This window comes from Cebus imitator, unplaced genomic scaffold (assembly GCF_001604975.1).
Source record: "Cebus imitator isolate Cc_AM_T3 unplaced genomic scaffold, Cebus_imitator-1.0 Scaffold256, whole genome shotgun sequence".
Taxonomy (NCBI): domain Eukaryota; kingdom Metazoa; phylum Chordata; class Mammalia; order Primates; family Cebidae; genus Cebus; species Cebus imitator.
In genome coordinates, this window is record NW_016107571.1 from 1,027,567 (window position 1) to 1,045,029 (window position 17,463).

The window sequence follows — 17,463 nt, forward strand, 5'->3', positions numbered from 1 at the left end:
CACCGGAGTCCTTCTGGGGATTTGTTTTTCTTCCTTTCTCTTGTTTTAAGTTCTTGGACAAATATCAGGACTTTCTGATAAGTCAGACTGTTTTTTTGGGGTGCAGAGAGGAGAGCGGTTGTTACTAGCAGGTTCTGGTCTAGTGACATCTCCTCTTTTGGTGGCACCCAATTAGACCAAAGTAACTGGGACTCATTAACAATTCTGGAGCAAATTCAAAAGGTGAGAGATAGTGGCTTCCACAAAGCTGTTTCCATGTGCTGTCCTACCATCTGTGACCCAAACGGGCTTCCTGTCAGGAGTTGAGGGCCATATGCTTCGATTTCTTAACTATCAGCTTCTTGTTGAACAAACTTGCACCTCTATCCCCCTTCACACAGTCATCCACTACATTTACATCCCCTAGAAAAATACACTTGGGCACAATTGAACAATTCAATTTTTACCAGATTCCTGGACACCCTAAGGAACAACTGTGGGTCTCAGGTTGATTCCCTGCCCTCAGAGATTATTCTTGAAGTACTTACACCTTCCCTGGATGAAAAGGAGAAGAAAATCTGAGGTCTTGCTCCCAAACTTGTTTTCCCCCTGGCTAAAGGGTCAAGAGTGGGGGGTGGGGGGATGAGGTGCGAGAGGTTGAGGAAAAAGGATTAGTATTTCTTTTCCAATGTGTTTGGGGGGGGGTGGGGAATGGAGGAGGCAGACTTTTGTCTCTTGATTGTGTGAGGGTGGGAAGAAATGTTATCAGCTGAGAAGAAGAAAGAAATGGATGATTAAGGTACTTTCCAGACCTTAGCAAGGAAGATGACAGCTCTGATGAGAAATCTCCCTATGCCGGGGCTTCAGAAGCAGCCTTTCCAGCAGAGAAAGTATTCATTAGAAAAAGAAGGCAAAGTGATAGATGAAGTCGGGGTCCAGCCAGGGTTTGGGAAGAGGCGGTACAGGGTATCGATCGCAGTTCTCAGGAGAAGAGAGACGGATCAGCATAGATGCTGCAAACACCAGCCGCCTCGGGGCCACCCCAGTTCCGGGGCTGGCTCTGACTCGGAGACAGCCTTCTGTCATCGTGACAGGTGATCTTGGTCAGCTTAGCCAGGTCCTCTCAAACCCAGACAACGCCACTCCAACCCTCTGCTCTGCATCAGGGCAGCGTGGGTTTCCCACAGAGGAAGCACTACACGGGAGCCGAGGCCCTCCCCACCTCCAACCCCTGTGTCCTTCAGCACATCCTACAGACTCCCTCCCCTTGCCCTTCTGATTCACAGCGCCCACCTCCCTGCACCTACCCTATTCGATCTACAGGGGAGCGGAGTCGCTTCGTGGCCGCCAGCCCGGGAAGGGGCGCCAGCCAGCTGGCGGACGCACGGCTTAGAGGGGCGTCTGGGCAAAGAAAGGTTTGGGGCTGGGTTAGGTGCAGTTAGCCTGGGAGAGTGGACTGGTAGCACAAAGAATGTGTGCGTAACGGTTAGAAGAGGAGATCCTGGAGCTTTGGTCTTCTCTTTTCCCCCTGCAATTGTGCATTTCGGAGGGACTCTGGCTGCAAGCTCGGTAGGAAATAGCATCCGCTCCAAGACTACACTTCCCAGAAGGCTGTGCAGAAGGGAGGGGGCGGGGAGCAGGCAACCTGTGTTGCGCTTGCGCAAAGAGTGAGCTGGAAAGGCAGGTTGGGGGAGAGGGGAGGCGTGCCCGCGACGAGGGCGAGGGGGAGGGGGCCGAGCGGCGGCGGCGCCAGGGCGGGCGCGCGTCCGCGGCGGTGATGGCGGTGCGTGAACGCGCGGCGGCAGCAATGGCCGCTCTGGAGCGGCGGGTGCCGAGTCTCGATGACTTCGCGGGACAGAGCTGGAGCTCGTGGGTGGAGCGGGCCGACTTGCCCGCGACTGACGGTAAGTGAAGCCACCCTAAAGTCCGGGGACCCCATCACTGTCTCCCCTCCCCCCTTCCGGGCCCCCGCCAGCTGAGGGGAGCCGCCGACTGGAGCCGCCGTCCGGCTCCCCGGCCCCCCAAACAAAGGACCCGCCGGGTCCTAGTGCCCGCCTGCTCCGTCACCTTCGCGCCTCCGGGTCCTAGCGCCGGCTCACCGCTCACAGCCCACCCAGCCCACCTCTGCCTCTGCCAGTCCCCAATACCTGCCCCCACATAGGCTTGCCTTTATCTTTCTCCTTGCCTGCTGGTCCCCAACTCGCGCCTCTCCGGCACCTGCCTCTGGCTTTCCCTGTCCGCAACAGTCCTCTCCACGTGTTTCCCACGCACCCCACTTCTGTGCCCCCTTCCTCACCCCCCTTGTTCTTTCGCCTTTTGCCCCACATCTCCTGCTCCTTTTCGGCGTTTGCCTGCAGCTGCAGTGCTTTTAGACCCCCACCCCCTCCACGTTAGTTCCTCCGTCCATCCATCTATCCTCCCTCTCTCCCTCCATCCTTCAGTCCATCCATCCATGCCTCCAAACCTCTGTCCTTTCCCAGGCCTCTTGCCCTGCCCCTTGGCTCTCTCCTCTGACTCCCACCTTCTCCAGGCCCCTGAGTGCCGTAGTGAGCGGGCCTACAGCCTCTTCTTCTGATCTTTGTCTTCTGGGCCCCAGGGAGCACCTGGCCTCGTGGCCTTTCGGGGTGACAGCAGGCATCACGCCCCTGAAGAAGTTTGCAAGTGAGAAGAGGTGGAGGAGGAGACAGCATGGAGGGGTCTCTAATGACACTTGTTCTCCTCTGAGACATCTGACTCTCAGTTTCGTTCTGTCCGTCATTCCCCGCACTTGCATTTCACGGACTTAGAGGGGGAACTGCCCCTTGTCTCTTGCGTGCCTAACCCACCACCCCTCATATCTGGATATTATATAAGATTGTCAACAATCTTCTCATCCTAGAAGGGAGCATATCTGTTAATGGGCATCAGAGAGCAGACCTAAGTGGGAGCCTAGGCCACCCCGGGGCTGCCCCATGCTGGGTGGGCAAGGATGGGGCCATTGTCAGGGTCTGGGTGCATTGAGAACCGGAAATGGAGTCAGACGGGTTTGGTGACTCAGAATTGATTTTTTTTTTCCAAGGGACAGGGAGGGGGCGTAGAGGAGGGAGGGGGGAGGAGAGAGGTAGGGGGATGGGGAAAAAGCTGCTTTGCACAGCTAAGATGTTTTTATCATTAACCCAGAAACTGAGGTACAAGGGCAACCCCTGCCCAAAGCCCCTCTAAGAAGGGGAGGGACTTGCATAGGTGACCAAGGAGACTTTGAAGATGCCCAAGGACCAAAGACAGCAGTTTCTCTGCTCTGTGACCATCCTATCAGTGCAGGACCTGAGAAGCTGGGTGTAACTTTGACAATGCTATGGTAACCCAGGTGGAGCAAAATTGAATTCATGGGGGTGGGGACCTGGGAGAGTATCTATCTGGGATGCCACAGAGTAGCAGAAAGGACCCATCTGAGAAATCTCAAGAAGAGACTCAAGGATTTATAGAAAAATTGGTTAAGGATTGTTTCCCCTTTAAATGGGGAAGCAGGCCCAGAAAAGAGATGATATTTACCACAATCACCCAACTAGTTAGCAGTGGAACCCTGAACTGCACCTTGAAGTGAGGGGTCCCGTAAGAAAGGTGGATGGATTCTTCTTAGTGGGGCCATCTTGGTGCAGATGCAGCAGGTGAAGGAAAATAGGCATTTGAAAATGACCCTCTGAAAGGTTCCCCAAGTGGTCCTAGCACCAGGAGCTTGTCACGGAGTGGGGGCTTCATACTGTTGTGTTGCAGGCCCTGCTCGGAGCTTCTGGAAAGGGGACAACCTCTGGCTTGTCTTCTGGGAAGAACAGTCTCTGGTAAGGAGAGGCTGGAGTCCCTAAGACTGGCCCTGACCCTTCTGAGCTGTGTTTCTCCTCTAGGGGCTGAGCTGGAGGAGAGTAGCAAAAACACGAAGAAGCTGGATGCCATGACCCTCATTAAAGAAGGTGGGAGTCGACACACATTAGGGCTGGGACCCAGGGCAGACAGGACCACGCTCCACTTTTCCACCACACTACAGAAGGAGGTGGCTGCTTGAAGCAGCTGTCGGGGACCCTCATTTTGATAGGTCTGAGTCGGCCGGTTGCTCTGGCTCCTGTGACCTGTTGTTGGAGATCCTAATCATAGGTGATTGCCCACTCACCTGAAAGCGCATACCCTTTGGGACTGCTTAGATTGAACTCTGGAAGCTGGGAGCATTCAGCATGGAGTCTGTCATGTCAGCGGGGAGGTGAAGTGCCCTCTGAGTGGTGGGGTGGGAGTGCTCTCCGATCTTTCAGGGAAACCCTGGGATCCTCAGCCCCAGTGACATGGGCTTCTGTCATTGCAGACATGTCCATCTTCGGGCACTGCCCTGCCCATGACGACTTCTATTTGGTTGTGTGTAACCACTGCAGCCAAGTGGTGAAGCCTCAAGCTTTCCAGAAGCACTGCGGTGAGGGGAGCCCTAGGGCGGAGACAGAGGGACAGGGGAAGGTAGAGCAGGGAACTCTGAGGACAGGGTCAGTGGGGAGGTCTCATGGGGTAATGGAGGGTCGTGTTGAGGATAGGAAGGTCCTGGGGGTGTCTTCAGAGCATTGTGGGGGGTCGGGTTATTGTCATTCTAGCATCCTGTGGAGTTAAGGGAGGTGTTAAGAGGTTCAGGAAGCTAGGTCTTGAATTTTGAGTCTTGAAGGCTCAGATTCAAATGGGAAGGAGGTATGTTTTCAATCTAATTTAAGGAAACTCAGATTCTCTCATGTGAGTCTACAGACAGGGTTAGGTTGGGGAAGGAAGCAGTGATACCACTCACCTTGATTATTCTTTCCACCTCCTGGCGACAGAAAGAAGACATGGGCCCCTCAGCAAGCTTTATACCCGGGCCCCACCCCCACCTCCAGCCCCTGCCAGCTCTCAGAAATGCCATGTAGTGAATGGGCAGGGCCCAGCTTGTAGGGCCCCAGGTTCCACAAAAACCTCCTCCAGGGAGAAGGGCCAGGGGTCCCGGAGCCGTGGCCACCAGCCTCCTGAGAAGACCCAGAAAGACAACCTCTGGTAAGGAGAGGCTGGAGATTTTTCTAAGACTGGCCCTGACCCTGACCCAGGGAGGGGTGGACACCAATAGAGGCAGCCCTGGGTCGAGGCATACTCCTCACAGCAGAAGGCAGCACCTGTCTGCAGCTTCCCTCCATGTGCTCCAGGGAAGATGGGGTCCCTTCTTCCCATGTTTCACACCCCTGCTGGAGCCCACCCAAGTTCAGGGCTGGGAAAGAGATGGCGCTGGGCTAGAGTCCAGGCCCCAGGCCTTTCCTCCCCCTCCCCAGCCAACCCCCTCTCTCCATGTGTAGCCTTTTCGTGCCTGTGGTGAATCTGGAGAAGATGTCCAGTCTCCCGAAGCCTGATGGACACGGAATCAGGGTGGCCCCACCCTCTGCTTTTCTCAGCCAGCCAGGGGGCCTTACCAAGGACTCCCCTGGAAAACCTCCCATGGCTCCCCCTTCTAAAGAACCTCCTGGCAGAGAGAACATCGAGATCATCCCCAGTGAGGGATCCAGTCACCGGGCTGAAGGCAGCCCTCCTGAAAAGGAGCCCAGTGGGGCCAGGCTGCCCCCCAAAACCCACCGGAAGATGGCTCGTGAGTAGTTGTGGTCTTGGGGGTGTGGAAGGTGCAGTGGGGACTCTTTTGGGCGGCTTTGTCTTTGGGCCAGATGGGGAGGAGATCAGGTTTATAAGCCTGGCCGTCACAGGTTGTAGGGTACAGAAGCCCCTGTCACGTCTTGACTTGCTTGCTTCTTGGGAAGCTTCTCTCCAGCCTGTGTCTCCTGATGCAGCCCATGCCCAGGAGGTGAAGTTCTTTCTCACTCTTTCTCACCTAGATCCAGGGCGCCAGACACATGTCGCAACTGGCTTCTCTGGCATCCCAAATGCCCACGGCTGCTTGTGTTTCTTGATATGTGTTGCCCTGCTTTGGGCCTGAAGTCCCAAAAGGAGCACCTGGGATCAGGATAGGGATGGTTCTCACACCCAGCAAAGAGGTGTTGATGCCTAGAAGTTTCTCTGGAAGGTGAAGCCCCACGCTGAGGGCTGGAGGCGCTTCTGCCTTAATTCCAGTTCTTCTCAGGCCCTTGGCAGGAAGCGGCCAGATCCTCCTGCGGAACACCTGGAAATGGTCTTGAGGTTCACTGAAAGTGCTTTTCCCACAGGGAAGGAGTGCGACCTCAACAGGCAGTGTGGGGTAATAAATCCAGAGACCAAAAAGATCTGTACCCGCCTGCTGACCTGCAAGGTAACCCCCTTCCCACTGCACAGTGAGGGAGGACAGCACAGGGCTTGCCCGCTCCTTCCCTGGCAAGGAGAGGAATGTTGATGTTAGTAAAGATCTAGCTTAAGGGAGGGTGGTTAGGCCCGCCTTAGGGAAGGGGAGATGGGGATGCCCCTCCTGGGCAGAAGATGGGAGCAGTGGGTAGGGGTGGTTTCCAGATTCCCCCATCCTAAGGGAGGGTTTTGGCCCAATGGAGGAGGGAAACAAAGACATGTGAACACAGCTGCAAATATGCCCACCCTGCCGTCCCTCACCCCTGCTGAGTTCATACCTGCTCCCCGGCTCTCCACCCTGCTGTATTCTAGATCCACTCAGTACACCAGCGTCGGGAAGTCCAGGGCCGAGCCAAGGACTTTGACGTGCTGGTGGCAGAGCTGAAGGCCAACTCCCGCAAAGGGGAGTCTCCCAAGGAGAAGAGCCCAGGGCGCAAGGAGCAAGTTCTCGAGCGCCCCTCCCAGGAGCTCCCATCCGCAGTCCAGGTTGTGGCAGCAGTGGCTGCTCCCAGCAGCACTTTCTCTGTCCGTGCCAAGCAGACGTACCCATACTGTGCACTGCCCAGGTACGTCTAGCATCCAACCCCTACCTTGCCTCGGGGTACTTGGCCCCTTAGCCACCCGGGGCCCCTGGAAACAGGCTCATGGAGTGTCCTGGAAGATGCACTCACTCAGCTCTGAGTGTGGGGGGACTCCTGGGGCTCCTGACAGTGGTGTGGAAGCGGAAGATGTCCCTGTTCCCAACCAAGCACACCACAAGCATCCCAGCCTCTCAGCGGCATGCCAGATCCAACACTTGGGATATGAACATTTTCCCAGCTGCCTCCAACAGGCCGAATCTTGTCACTGGGGAGCCGAAAGGGTCACAGTCTCGGGCAAGGCAGCCCTACGTGTATTCACTCACTGGCTCCTTCGTGTGCAGAGGCTACGCCGGACCCCCGGGGAGAGCCTGCCTTGCTGAAGGAGACACACGTGCATCTCTGCCTGTCACACAAGGGGCAAACATGAAACAGGTTCAGCTCATAGACAGGCTCACAGGAATATGTGATGCAAGAAGGGAGTTGAGCAAGTTGACTGGGCTGACCAGAGCTGGGTGCAGTTTAACTGTGAAGATTTTCTGGAGGAGGTGGATCTGGAGCAGATTATCCCCTGAGGAGGAAGGGGCTGGGAGGTGAAGGGGCTGGGGAGAGAATCCCTTGGGAGCAGTCTCTCTGTCTCTTACTCTGTGAGCTCTGTGGTTCCCTCCTGTCCTTCCCTTCCCTCTGTCCTCTTCTGATTGCCCTGCAGGGTGTCTGCCCCTGTGCCCTGCTCTCTGAGCTTGGCGGGTTCAAGGACACCCCTACTCTGACCCCACAACAGTCACATTCCCCTCACATCCCCTTTGGCCCTTCCAGGTCCCGGGCCTCCTCTGAGAGTGAATTGGATGATGAAGGCCCCTGTGGTGGTGATGGGGACCCAGGCCTGTTCCCCTTCCCCATGCCCCGGGGTGGGGCCCAGGCCTCTAGCGAGGAGAGTGAGGAGGAAGGGACATCTGATGACCTCCACCTCCCCCCTGACTGCCATTATGCAACCCGACCCCCGAGGCCACAGGCGGTAAGGACCTGGGGCAGGGGCCTAGGGTGGGGGTGGCCCAGCACTCCTGGCCCACAATATGTGGAGGAGGTCAGATCCTGTGTGCAGATGCCCTCTGTGCACCTCAACCCTGCCAACCATGCGCCTTCCTTCGGCCTTTAGTTCTGCACCTTTGGGAGTCGGCTGGTGAGCCCAGGATGCTATGTATTTAGTCGCCGGCTGGACCGGTTCTGCTCGGCACTCAGCTCCATGCTGGAGCGGCACCTCAGCTCACACATGTGGAAGTAAGTCTCTTGGGCCCAGAATGGAAGTTCTAGAATGGACATTCCCAGGCTCCAGACATACCTGGGCTTCAGAAGCCCTGATCTTTCCTGTACACCCATAGGTGTGCCTTGGCTATTTGCCAGCAGGACCTCGGATAGGGAGCGGTGTGAAAAGGAGGTGGGAAAACTTGGCAGCCTAGGGCTTGGCTAAGGCAGGGCATGGAAGGGTGGTCTGGGGGTGAATCCAGACTCTCATCCATCACTTGCAGTACCTTTTGGGTGACTAGAGATAGGGGATGCCCCAAGCAAGATTTAAAATGAAGTTCCTAGTGGGTCTACCTCCTAGTTCGTATATACGAGTTAATTCCTCTCCACAGGCACATCCCTGTGCCATCTTCCTAACCCTCAGTTCCAGCATCTTCCAGCAGATGGCAGCAACTCTGGGGCTCTGCTGGCCATTTCTAGGTGGGGCAGAGAGACTGGAGTGTGTCTTGTGTTGGGGGAAGCTCTCTTGTTTGCTTGGCAGTCACAGCGGGCTCTCTTTTCGCTGCAGGAAGATTCCACCGGCGACCGAACCTCCATCTCACCTTGTCAACTCCCCCTTATCTGCTCCCCTGAGCCCATCCTCTACAGGCAGCTGCCCCCGCCTTCCAGGTCCACCCCCAAGACCTGCCTGCCCAGCCTCCACGCCCCCTACCAAGGACAGCCTTGTCCCCAGCTACACTGCAGGCTCCCCCAGTGTGGCGGCCGCCTGTAGCCAGGCAGAGTGCATGGGCGGGAGCCAGGCTATCACCTCACCACTGCCTGCCAACACGCCGTCCCCGTCCTTCAGCAAGCTGCCGCCTTCCAAGGCCAGCAAGTCATCCAAAGGCAAGGACGGGGTGGAGATGGAGGCCCCTTCTCGAAAGCGGAAGTTATCCCCTGGCCCCACCACTTTTAAACGGACCTGCATCCTGGAGCCCACTGGAAAAGGCAAACCCTCTGGCTGCCGGGGCCTCTCGGCCAAGACTAAAACAGCCCTGAGCATGGGGCTTAATGGGACAATGGGGCCAAGAGTGAAGCGGGCAGGGCCCCTGGACTGTCGTGGCTCCCCTCATCAGCTCCCCACACCAGTCAAGGCTTCTCAGCTGGAGAACCGGGGAGCAGCTGGACACCCAGGCAAGGCCCTGTCAACCAACTGCCTCTCTGAGGAGGAGGTGGCCAAGAAGCGGAAAAACCTGGCCACTTACTGCCGGCCGGTGAAGGCCAAGCACTGTCAGGCTGGTGCCCCTGCTGATGTGGCCTGTTCTGTGCGCCGCAAGAAGCCAGGCCCGGCCCTGGCCTTTGAGGAGAAGTGCTCTACACTGAAGGTACCAGCCAGGCTCCCTGAAGATTGACGAGGGTGGGGTACACAGTGGGTACCTGATACGGAGAAGCTGCTACATTGGTGTTTGTGCAGGGAAAGGGAGGCAGGGGAAGTTGAGAGAGAGTTCCTGGACTGTTTTCTTTAGGAAGAGGTAGGTCAGCTCTTAGCAAAGTGACTCCAGCATTTGCCTGGTGAACCTTCCCCTATCCCTAACCCTTTCCCTTGGGCTAAGGAGATGCAGCACCCCTCCACCCCTGCTTTTGCTGTAACCAAAGGGCCACTTGTTTCTGAATTGGCTGTGACCCTCATTCCAGGTACTGGAGCTACCTCTGTTCCCCGAAGGAAAGGGAGTTTGAGTCCTTGGGTCACAGCCTAACATGCCAAGCAGCAAGGTGGGTGGGCTGGTCTTGCTCACTGGTTTTTCCTCTGGGCATCAGGGCCTTGAAGGGCAGGCACACAACCCCATGCCCACTACTGCACGTGTGCCCACCTTGCACATGTGCTCACCTCCAGCCATGTGGGTGACAGACAGGTTCTCCAGGATTACTAGTAAAGCCTGTAGCCAGTTTTATTTGCCTGTTCTGGTGGGATCCCTGGCGTAGCGTGCCATGTGCTCTCCATATGATCTCTGCCAGGAGGGACTTACTGGAGGTGGGATGGGGTTGCTCTCCTGGGTTAGATGTGGGCCCATAAGCCGTGTATGCTCTCCAACTTCACTACCCAAACTGGCTCTAGTGAGCTGGCATTCATCTTCCCTCTTGCTCAGTTTTACTCCCCAGGCCAGCAGAAGGAAATCAAGATTTAGCCCCTCTAGTCCACACAGTTCACCAGGAAGGACAGCAGGCAGGCCCCCACCCTGACCCTTTCTCTTGCCTCTTGTCTTCTTGCAGTCAAAAGCCCATTAATGAGAAAGTGCCTGCCCACTGCAACGGAGCCGCCAGCACCTCCTCCCCTCCAGATCCGGGCCCCAGGCTGCTGCCGCTTTTTATAACTTTATATTATTTTTTTTAAGAAAAAAATCTCTTTAAAATACCTCAAGACTGTCTCCCTGTTCTGTTGCTGCTATGAAAATATAAAAACACAAACATAGAAAAGGAAGGAAAAAAAATAACAAAATGAGTGTCCTTACTGTCACCAGCCCTACCCTGTGTGGCTAAGATAGGCAGCCAGACTCCAGCTCCCATAGCTTGCCTGCAGAAGTCTCTTATGCTCATTATTATTATTGTCATCTTGTCATTTTCAGTAGTGTGAAAATGCGTGGAGTTTGTGTCACTGGGAGAGTGTTCTTTCCAGACAGGATGATGAGGTGTGTGGCTCTGAATGGGCAAGGCTTCCTGAGTCTTGACCCCAGGGACGACTATGGTCCCATTGGTAAGAGAAACTTGAGAGGGAGAGCTGCACCTCTGGCTCTTCTCTAGGATCCTTGCCCTGAGGGTCTGGGAATTGGCTTGTGGAATTGGTTGTGGACACCCTAGGTGTCCATCCCTCCCTGAATTATTGCCTGTTTTTCTTCAGCTGTTCCTGCTTTTCCCACCTCTTACCAGCACTCTCATTTTCTCAACCACTTAGGGAGCTTGAGCTGGGCTGGTCATTGCTGTTGGAAGTTCCTGCTTTCTATTGGACAGCCTTTCTTCCCGGCTGTGGGTTTGCCTTTAAGGAAGGGGTAGAACCTTTCCCAGGGAGGCCTCCTTGGGCCTGAACCACACCTTTTTAGGAAAGGAAAAGGCATCATCACTTGCAGAACTGGTGGTGTGGGAGGCCCTGGTCCCTCAGGATCACCTGGCTCCTCAGGGCTGAGCAGCTGCTGAGGAGGCGGCAGGGCTGGGAGTGCCCTAGTTATTCCATTTATCTCGATGGGGACAACTGTGCAGATAGGAGATGAGACTTGCATCTCCCTCCTTTGGTCAACCAGGTTCAAGGCACTATATTTTAGCCCTGTCCTTTCCTATTTGCTTTCTTTTTAGGCAGGGAGGAAGCTTGTTCCCTGAACAAAAGGAGGCGGCAGGAGACAGTGCACAGACAGGGAAATCCAATACTACTAGAAATCGGCTCCAAACACTGGTTTCACACTCTTGGTTCAGCATACTAAACGTGTGATTTGGGGTTTCACTGAAATCGTTTGCTACAAATGTAATTTCCACAGGCTACTTGGGATTTAGGTCCTTGTAGACAGACACACAGATAAAATTAAGGTGGGCCGGGATCTGTCCGGTCCCCTTCTGCCTCCGGGCTCTCGCGGGAGCGGGCTTCTCCGGAGCACTCGCGCTTTCCCCCCAGCCCCCAGAGGGCGCTGTAGGCCACTCCGCCGCGCAGCCGGAGGCGTCCCCGGGGAGGAGCCTCTGCTGCAGCCGCCTCCGCCTCCGCGATCGCAAACCCGGAAGACGTGCTCGGGCAGCTGGAGTGTGCGGGCCCGCCGGGCACGGCCATGCAGCCCCTGGAGGTAGGTCTGGTTCCCGCTCCACCTGGGGAGCCGAGACTGACCCGCTGGCTGCGGCGAGGCAGTGGGATCTTGGCGCACCTGGTAGCTTTGGGCTTCACCATCTTTCTGACAGCGCTGTCCCGGCCAGGAACCAGTGAGTGTGCGGGGCGGGGCGGGGCTACGGAAGAGGGCGGAGCGGATATGCTGGAGGGGCAGCGCTTGGGAGCGCCGAAAGATTTGGAGGAGGGACCCTAGCTGTAAAGGGGAGACAGAGACTGGAGGGGTTTTGAGGGCCTGGTGGGGCGGGGCCCCAGGGGTCCTGGAAGAATGGGGCTTTGGGTGCTGTGGGGGAAGGGCAGACAATTGAACAGACTGAACTACTTCCTCAGAAACAGGTCCCCTGATGGAGGATAGAAGTGAAGGAGGCCGGGCTCGGTGGGTCACGCCTGAAATCTCAGCACTTTGGGAGGCCGACTCGGGTGGATCACTTGAGGTCAGGAGTTCGAGACCAGCCTGGCCAACATGGTGAAACCCGGTCTCTACTAAGAATACAAAAATTAGCTGGGTGTGATGGCGCGCGCCTGTAGTCCCAGCTACTGTGGAGGCTGAGGCAGGCGAATCGCTTGAAACCGGGAGGCGAAGGTTGCTGTGAGCCAAGATCGCACCACTGCACTCCAGCCTGTGCAACAGAGGGATACTCTGTCTCAAAAAAAAGGCAGAGGTCTATTCTCTATTCTAGGACTGAGCTGCCAGCTGAGAGGTGCTGAATGGTGAACCCAGACCAAACTGTGTGTATAGGGAGGCCCTCTTGGTTGCTTACCTTGGGGCCCCTTAGCTGCTCCACTTTGTCCTTAGTTCCTGTTCCCGATTAGGGTTGGGGATGCTACTTTTCTCCTGTGGCTGGATTCTTTGGGATCCACCTAGCTACAGGGGCTGGAACAATGGTATGGAGCCCTCAGCCTCTTCTCTTTGATTCTTAGGTCTTTTCTCCTGGCACCCTGTATTTATGGCCTTGGCGGTGAGTTTGGGCTTCTATCTGATTTGTTTGGGTATGTCCCACCTCACTCCCAGGGAAGTATCCAGCCTTCAGAAAGCTCAGCCTTTCTAAGGTTAAGATGGGTGGAGGAAACATCTAGGGTTCATCTTTCCCTGCAGCCTATGGGATTTGGAAAGTGGAGGGCTGGGCCATAGGCAAATGTCAGGTGGTTGAAAAGGGTGGCAGGGCATAGAAGATACTTCTTTCTCCATTGGGGTCTGAAGGAGAAGGAGGGTGAGGTGTTATCCAGTCATCTCCCTACTTGTCCCCTAATTTCAGGAGGAAGTTTAACATTTGTTGTTCCACTGGTCAAGAAATGGGAGTCATTGTAGAGGTTGGGGTGGGGAGATGTCAACCTGAACGAGGAGAGTTTGTTGTCAGAAATGTTGAGCTGTGAGGCTGGTAGTCCTGGTGGAACTTATTTAAACCCTATCCTCTGTCCTCTTTGTTAGGATGTATGAGAGGACCTCCTTTTTTCTCAGGCCTCCAAGCCAGACATGAGGCTTACTTCTCTCTCCTATGTTCACAGTTCTGCCTCTGCATGGCCAAAGCCATCCTACTCTTCTCACCTGAATACTCTCCGTTCTTTTTCTGCTCCCGAAAAGCTCGGATCCGGCTCCACTGGGCAGGGCAGACCCTAGCCATCCTCTGTGCAGCTCTGGGCCTGGGCTTCATCATCTCCAGCAGGACCCGCAGTGAACTGCCTCATCTGGTGTCCTGGCACAGCTGGGTAGGAGCCCTGACACTGCTGGCCACTGGTGGCCAGGCTCTGTGTGGGCTCTGCCTCCTCTGTCCTCGGGCAGCCAGGGTCTCGAGGGTGGCTCGCCTCAAGCTCTACCATCTGACATGTGGACTGGTGGTCTACCTGATGGCTACAGTAACGGTGCTTCTGGGCATGTACTCAGTATGGTTCCAGGCCCAGATCAAAGGTGCAGCATGGTACCTTTGCCTGGCACTGCCACTGTATCCAGCCCTTGTGATCATGCACCAGATCTCCAGATCCTACTTACCAAGGAAGAAAATGGAAATGTGAGTTCCTGCAAACTCTGAATCTAGATGGAACACTTGCCTTGGACTTCATGGTTCCTTTGGTCGTCTACAAGGGATCTGTTTCAGAAGTGGTCAGGTTTTTGCACTTCTTGGCTGGTTCAGGGACTGCAGAAACCAAAGCTGCTATTGCCGAGGAATAATTCAGTGGGTCAAAATGGGGAAACGTACTGGGTACGAGTGGAAGGTGATGGAGAGCCTGATCCTGAAGCCTCTACTTGATGAGAGTTAGTTTTGGGTGGTGCTAGTGATATGCTGGTGGTCATTTCTTGCTTGTGTGCCTGATGAAAAATTGTAAGTTATGAATGGCATCCATGGATATTTGGCTTACTTTTAAGAAAACAGTGTGATGTAGTAGAGAGAGTCTATGGGCCTTGTTTATGGGATATGGTACTCTTAGGCTCTGTTGTACAACCTTAGGTACATTCCATACCTTAAGACCTCTGTTTCTTCATCTGTGAAATGTTTCTAAGCAGTCTCTAAGTCCCTTCCATCTTAATATTCAACATCTGTCAGGTCTGTGTCTCAGAACACCCTCCCAGCTGTGAACCATGTGGACCACTTAGCAGACTCGGGGTATCTCCTTACTCTCCCTTTACTCCCCTGGAGGGACAGCTCTGCCCTTGAGGTCCTTCAGAAATTTGTGCTGATTTGGTCCCTGCGCCAGGGCATAGAGGGTCAGACACTGTGGAGAGAAGGGACTCAGATGAGGGTCTTCTGGACTCTAAGATGGTGAAGGCACTAAAGTCACTTTAAAGCTTTTGGAGGAGTAAGAGGGCATTGGCATATTCCTTCAGCCCACCTCAGGATCTGGGCTTGAGGACTGCAAGGCCTGTGTGTGCTCCCTCCCCTGAAATTGCTTCTCAGGGCAAAGGAGCCCTGGGCATCTCATGCTTTGCTCTTCTTAGGGCTCAGATTCTTGCCTTAGCACATAGCTACTTGGAGCTTTTCAAGCTTTTCATAAGGGTCAAGGAAGTGGGGGAAGGGCTTTTCTGATCCCAAGAAAACAAAGTTTTTCTGGTTCCCCCTCTTCCTTTTTTTTGTTATCTAAGCTTTCCTCAGTTGTCATCTCTTGCCAGCTCTTTGGTCCAAGAGGGGACTGAGTTTGGTGCCAGCTGGCAAATGAGGGCTGGGCTCTCTTCCCCACAGAGAACCCCCTTCCTTGTTGCAGATGAAAGTAGTTCCCCAGACTGCCCTCGGTGGTGAGGACTGGATGCCAGACTGCTTAGCTGTGGTCTGGCTCAGTCGGGAAGATGGGACCTCCTTAAATCATGGCAAGGACTGACAAGAGTGAAGCCAGGAAAGTGCTGCTGAGGCAGGTACACATAGCTCACAGGGAACTCTGGGAAGCCTGGGGTGTAGGCGCTAGAGCTCCAGTTCCTGGGAGCAGGGGCAGGTGTTCTTAGACGTTAATGTTGTGGATGACCCGGGTCTTCTGAAGATTCAGGTCCTCCTCTCCATGTAGCTCAGAAGAAAGGAGGTTGGTGTGATTCAATAGTACAAGAATGGGGACAGCAAGGGCAGAAGTGTCCTCTCCATGTACCTCATTATGCCTCTCCTGGGGAAGACTGCATCTTTCAGGACAAGCATCTAAAGGAGGCCCCTGCTGTGCAGAGGGGTGATTGTTCCTGTCTCTTTCATTGTCCCCCCTCCTCTCAAACTATCCAGTGTGATGCGAACTCAGAAGAAACAGTTACTGGGGCTGCATGGAGAATCTCACCTGTGGTGATTTTGATCCAGGGACTGCATCTCCTCTTCCCTCATCACAGCCAATGCTGAGGGGCTCACCCTACCTGCAGCAGGGTAGGAGGGCCAGGCAAAGTTCACCAGCTTGCTCTGAGAACAAGCAGGCAATGCCGTAAAGCCTGAGCCTGCCTGAGGTGCTGCCTCCTCCCAGGTGGTGCGGGGGCTGATGGGCAGGCGGGCAGGCGTGCTGACAGCCGGGAGTTTGCGTGGGCTGTGCCATCTGATGTCTATTCCCAGCCCTGGGAGGAAGGGGGAGTCATTTATATTCTGCAGGAGGAAGGGGCCCCAGCTGTCGCCTTTCTGACCAGCGGGCCTGGAGGGCAGGGGCACAGAGCAGAGAGGAGGGCACAGGTGGTCTCCTGCTTAGCCTGGTCTGACTGCAGTATAGGGCACAGGTCACCAGGAGGAGCCCTTCATCCTGGCAGGCCGGATTATGGAGTGACTTCCCTCCCCTCTTTCCATTTCTCCATCAACACCTGCCCTCCCATCCTGGGGCAGCAGCTGGACAGCCATTAGACCTCAGTGCCAGAGCACTCTTTCTCCAGCTGGGATCTCAGTGGCTCCCAGCTTCATGACCTCCTGCTTGTGTGTTCCCTCCTCCTCCATCCTCTGTTCTGCGTACCTCCCCTTTTCTCCTCATGTCTGGGGTATTCACTTGGCTCATCAGCAAGGAAGCAAACGCCTTAGAGAAGCACATGGTTGCCCTTTTGTCCTTGCTCCCTGACTAGAGAAAGCTGCTAGTGGTCAGCCTGTTTTGCCTTAAAAGAAAAAAAAAAAAAGCCAATTTAAAAAATTTGTGTGTCATTTGCACAAATATTCATATCAAGCTAAGTCCTGATTCCATTTGATTATATTCCAAATTTGATCATATTCCAAGTTTGATTATATTCAGATTCAACCTTGAGGACATTAGAAATATAGATGGCTTCTGTATCCAAATCTGAACGGAAATGAGATTACCTTTCTGGGTTCAGCTACCCCTCCAAAACCCCCATCTTTCCTGTAACTACCCCTCTTCTGACCCCCATCACGACTGGAGGTGGTATGGAATGAGAGGACCTCTGTGTCAGGGGAAGTCCTCCAGCCTCACCTTCTTGGCTCTTAAGTGGTAGGTCGTTAGCACTTGCCAGGCTGGGCCTCCTCTCCCCCGACCCTTTCACAAGGCAGACTGCCCTTCCCCACTCACTGGACTGTCCTTTCTTTCTCATTGTCCCACCTTCTTCCACCCCTGTGCATGGATGCTGTAGACCTTTTTTTTTTTTTTTTTTTTTTGAGATGGAGTCTCACTCTGTCCCCAGGCTGGAGTGCAGTGGCGTGATCTTGGCTCACTGCAACCTTTGCCTTCCAGGTTCAAACAATTCTCCTGCCTCAGCCTCCTGAGTAGCTGGGACTACAGGCACCTGCCCACCATATATTTGTATTTTTAGTAGAGATGGGGTTTCACAATGTTGGACAGGATGGCCTTGATCTCTTGACCTCGTGATCTGCCCGCCTCGGCCTCCCAAAGTGTTGGGATTACAGGCGTGAGCCACCGCACCTGGCCAGGTCTTGTTTTTAAAATCTCACTGTGGGAGATTCAGGCATTCTCCCAGAGCCAGCTGGCTGCTGTGCCAAGGCCTGTTCAGAGTTAATAATAATCATTAGCTGAATGGTGCTGGGGCCTTTCAGCTTCAGATCTCTAAGCACTTGCAGGCTGAGTCAGCCAGCCCCGACCTTAGCCCTCTTCCTGGGTTGCAGAGTGTAACAGAATGGGGAGGCACTA

General features: G+C 54.8%; 2 protein-coding genes across 10 annotated transcripts; both read left to right on the forward strand.

The window, feature by feature from the left end:
- Positions 1-1,712: 1,712 nt before the first annotated feature.
- ATXN7L2 (ataxin 7 like 2) lies at positions 1,713-12,418 on the forward strand. 5 transcript variants are annotated; one of them, XR_005195564.1, is made up of 12 exons: positions 1,713-1,883; positions 3,861-3,926; positions 4,310-4,414; positions 4,803-5,013; positions 5,307-5,593; positions 6,162-6,244; positions 6,586-6,839; positions 7,668-7,866; positions 8,008-8,129; positions 8,662-9,457; positions 9,768-12,026; positions 12,262-12,418. XR_005195564.1 is itself a non-coding variant. In XM_017499259.2 (12 exons), the coding sequence occupies exons 1-11, from the start codon at positions 1,757-1,759 to the stop codon at positions 9,807-9,809; spliced, it is 2,292 nt and encodes a 763-aa protein (XP_017354748.1). In that variant the 5' UTR covers positions 1,713-1,756; the 3' UTR covers positions 9,810-9,845; positions 10,344-10,561. The 5 variants fall into 5 exon arrangements, 4 of the variants coding, with proteins under 4 accessions (XP_017354748.1, XP_017354749.1, XP_037584050.1 ...); XM_017499259.2 differs by lacking the exon at positions 12,262-12,418 and having other exon boundaries at positions 9,768-9,845; positions 10,344-10,561; XM_017499260.2 differs by lacking the exon at positions 12,262-12,418 and having other exon boundaries at positions 1,714-1,883; positions 10,344-10,491.
- LOC108283114 (cytochrome b561 domain-containing protein 1) lies at positions 11,797-14,935 on the forward strand. 5 transcript variants are annotated; one of them, XM_017499269.2, is made up of 4 exons: positions 11,855-12,026; positions 12,262-12,365; positions 12,853-12,890; positions 13,438-13,549. In XM_017499269.2, the coding sequence occupies exons 1-4, from the start codon at positions 11,879-11,881 to the stop codon at positions 13,547-13,549; spliced, it is 402 nt and encodes a 133-aa protein (XP_017354758.1). In that variant the 5' UTR covers positions 11,855-11,878. The 5 variants fall into 5 exon arrangements, with proteins under 5 accessions (XP_037584052.1, XP_017354753.1, XP_017354756.1 ...); XM_017499264.2 differs by lacking the exon at positions 12,262-12,365 and having other exon boundaries at positions 11,816-12,026; positions 13,438-14,935; XM_017499267.2 differs by lacking the exon at positions 12,262-12,365 and having other exon boundaries at positions 11,823-12,026; positions 13,361-14,935.
- Positions 14,936-17,463: the final 2,528 nt, after the last annotated feature.

Coding starts and splice junctions, on each gene's coding strand:
- LOC108283114 (XM_017499268.2), top strand. CDS start 11,879: ATGCAGCCCCTGGAGGTAGGTCTGGTTCCCGCTCCACCTGGGGAGCCG. Junction 12,027..12,261: donor GCTGTCCCGGCCAGGAACCA/GTGAGTGTGCGG, acceptor CTACTTCCTCAG/AAACAGGTCCCCTGATGGAG. Junction 12,366..13,437: donor ACTCGGGTGGATCACTTGAG/GTCAGGAGTTCG, acceptor CTATGTTCACAG/TTCTGCCTCTGCATGGCCAA.
- ATXN7L2 (XM_017499259.2), top strand. CDS start 1,757: ATGGCGGTGCGTGAACGCGCGGCGGCAGCAATGGCCGCTCTGGAGCGG. Junction 4,415..4,802: donor AGCTTTCCAGAAGCACTGCG/GTGAGGGGAGCC, acceptor TCCTGGCGACAG/AAAGAAGACATGGGCCCCTC. Junction 6,245..6,585: donor CCCGCCTGCTGACCTGCAAG/GTAACCCCCTTC, acceptor GCTGTATTCTAG/ATCCACTCAGTACACCAGCG.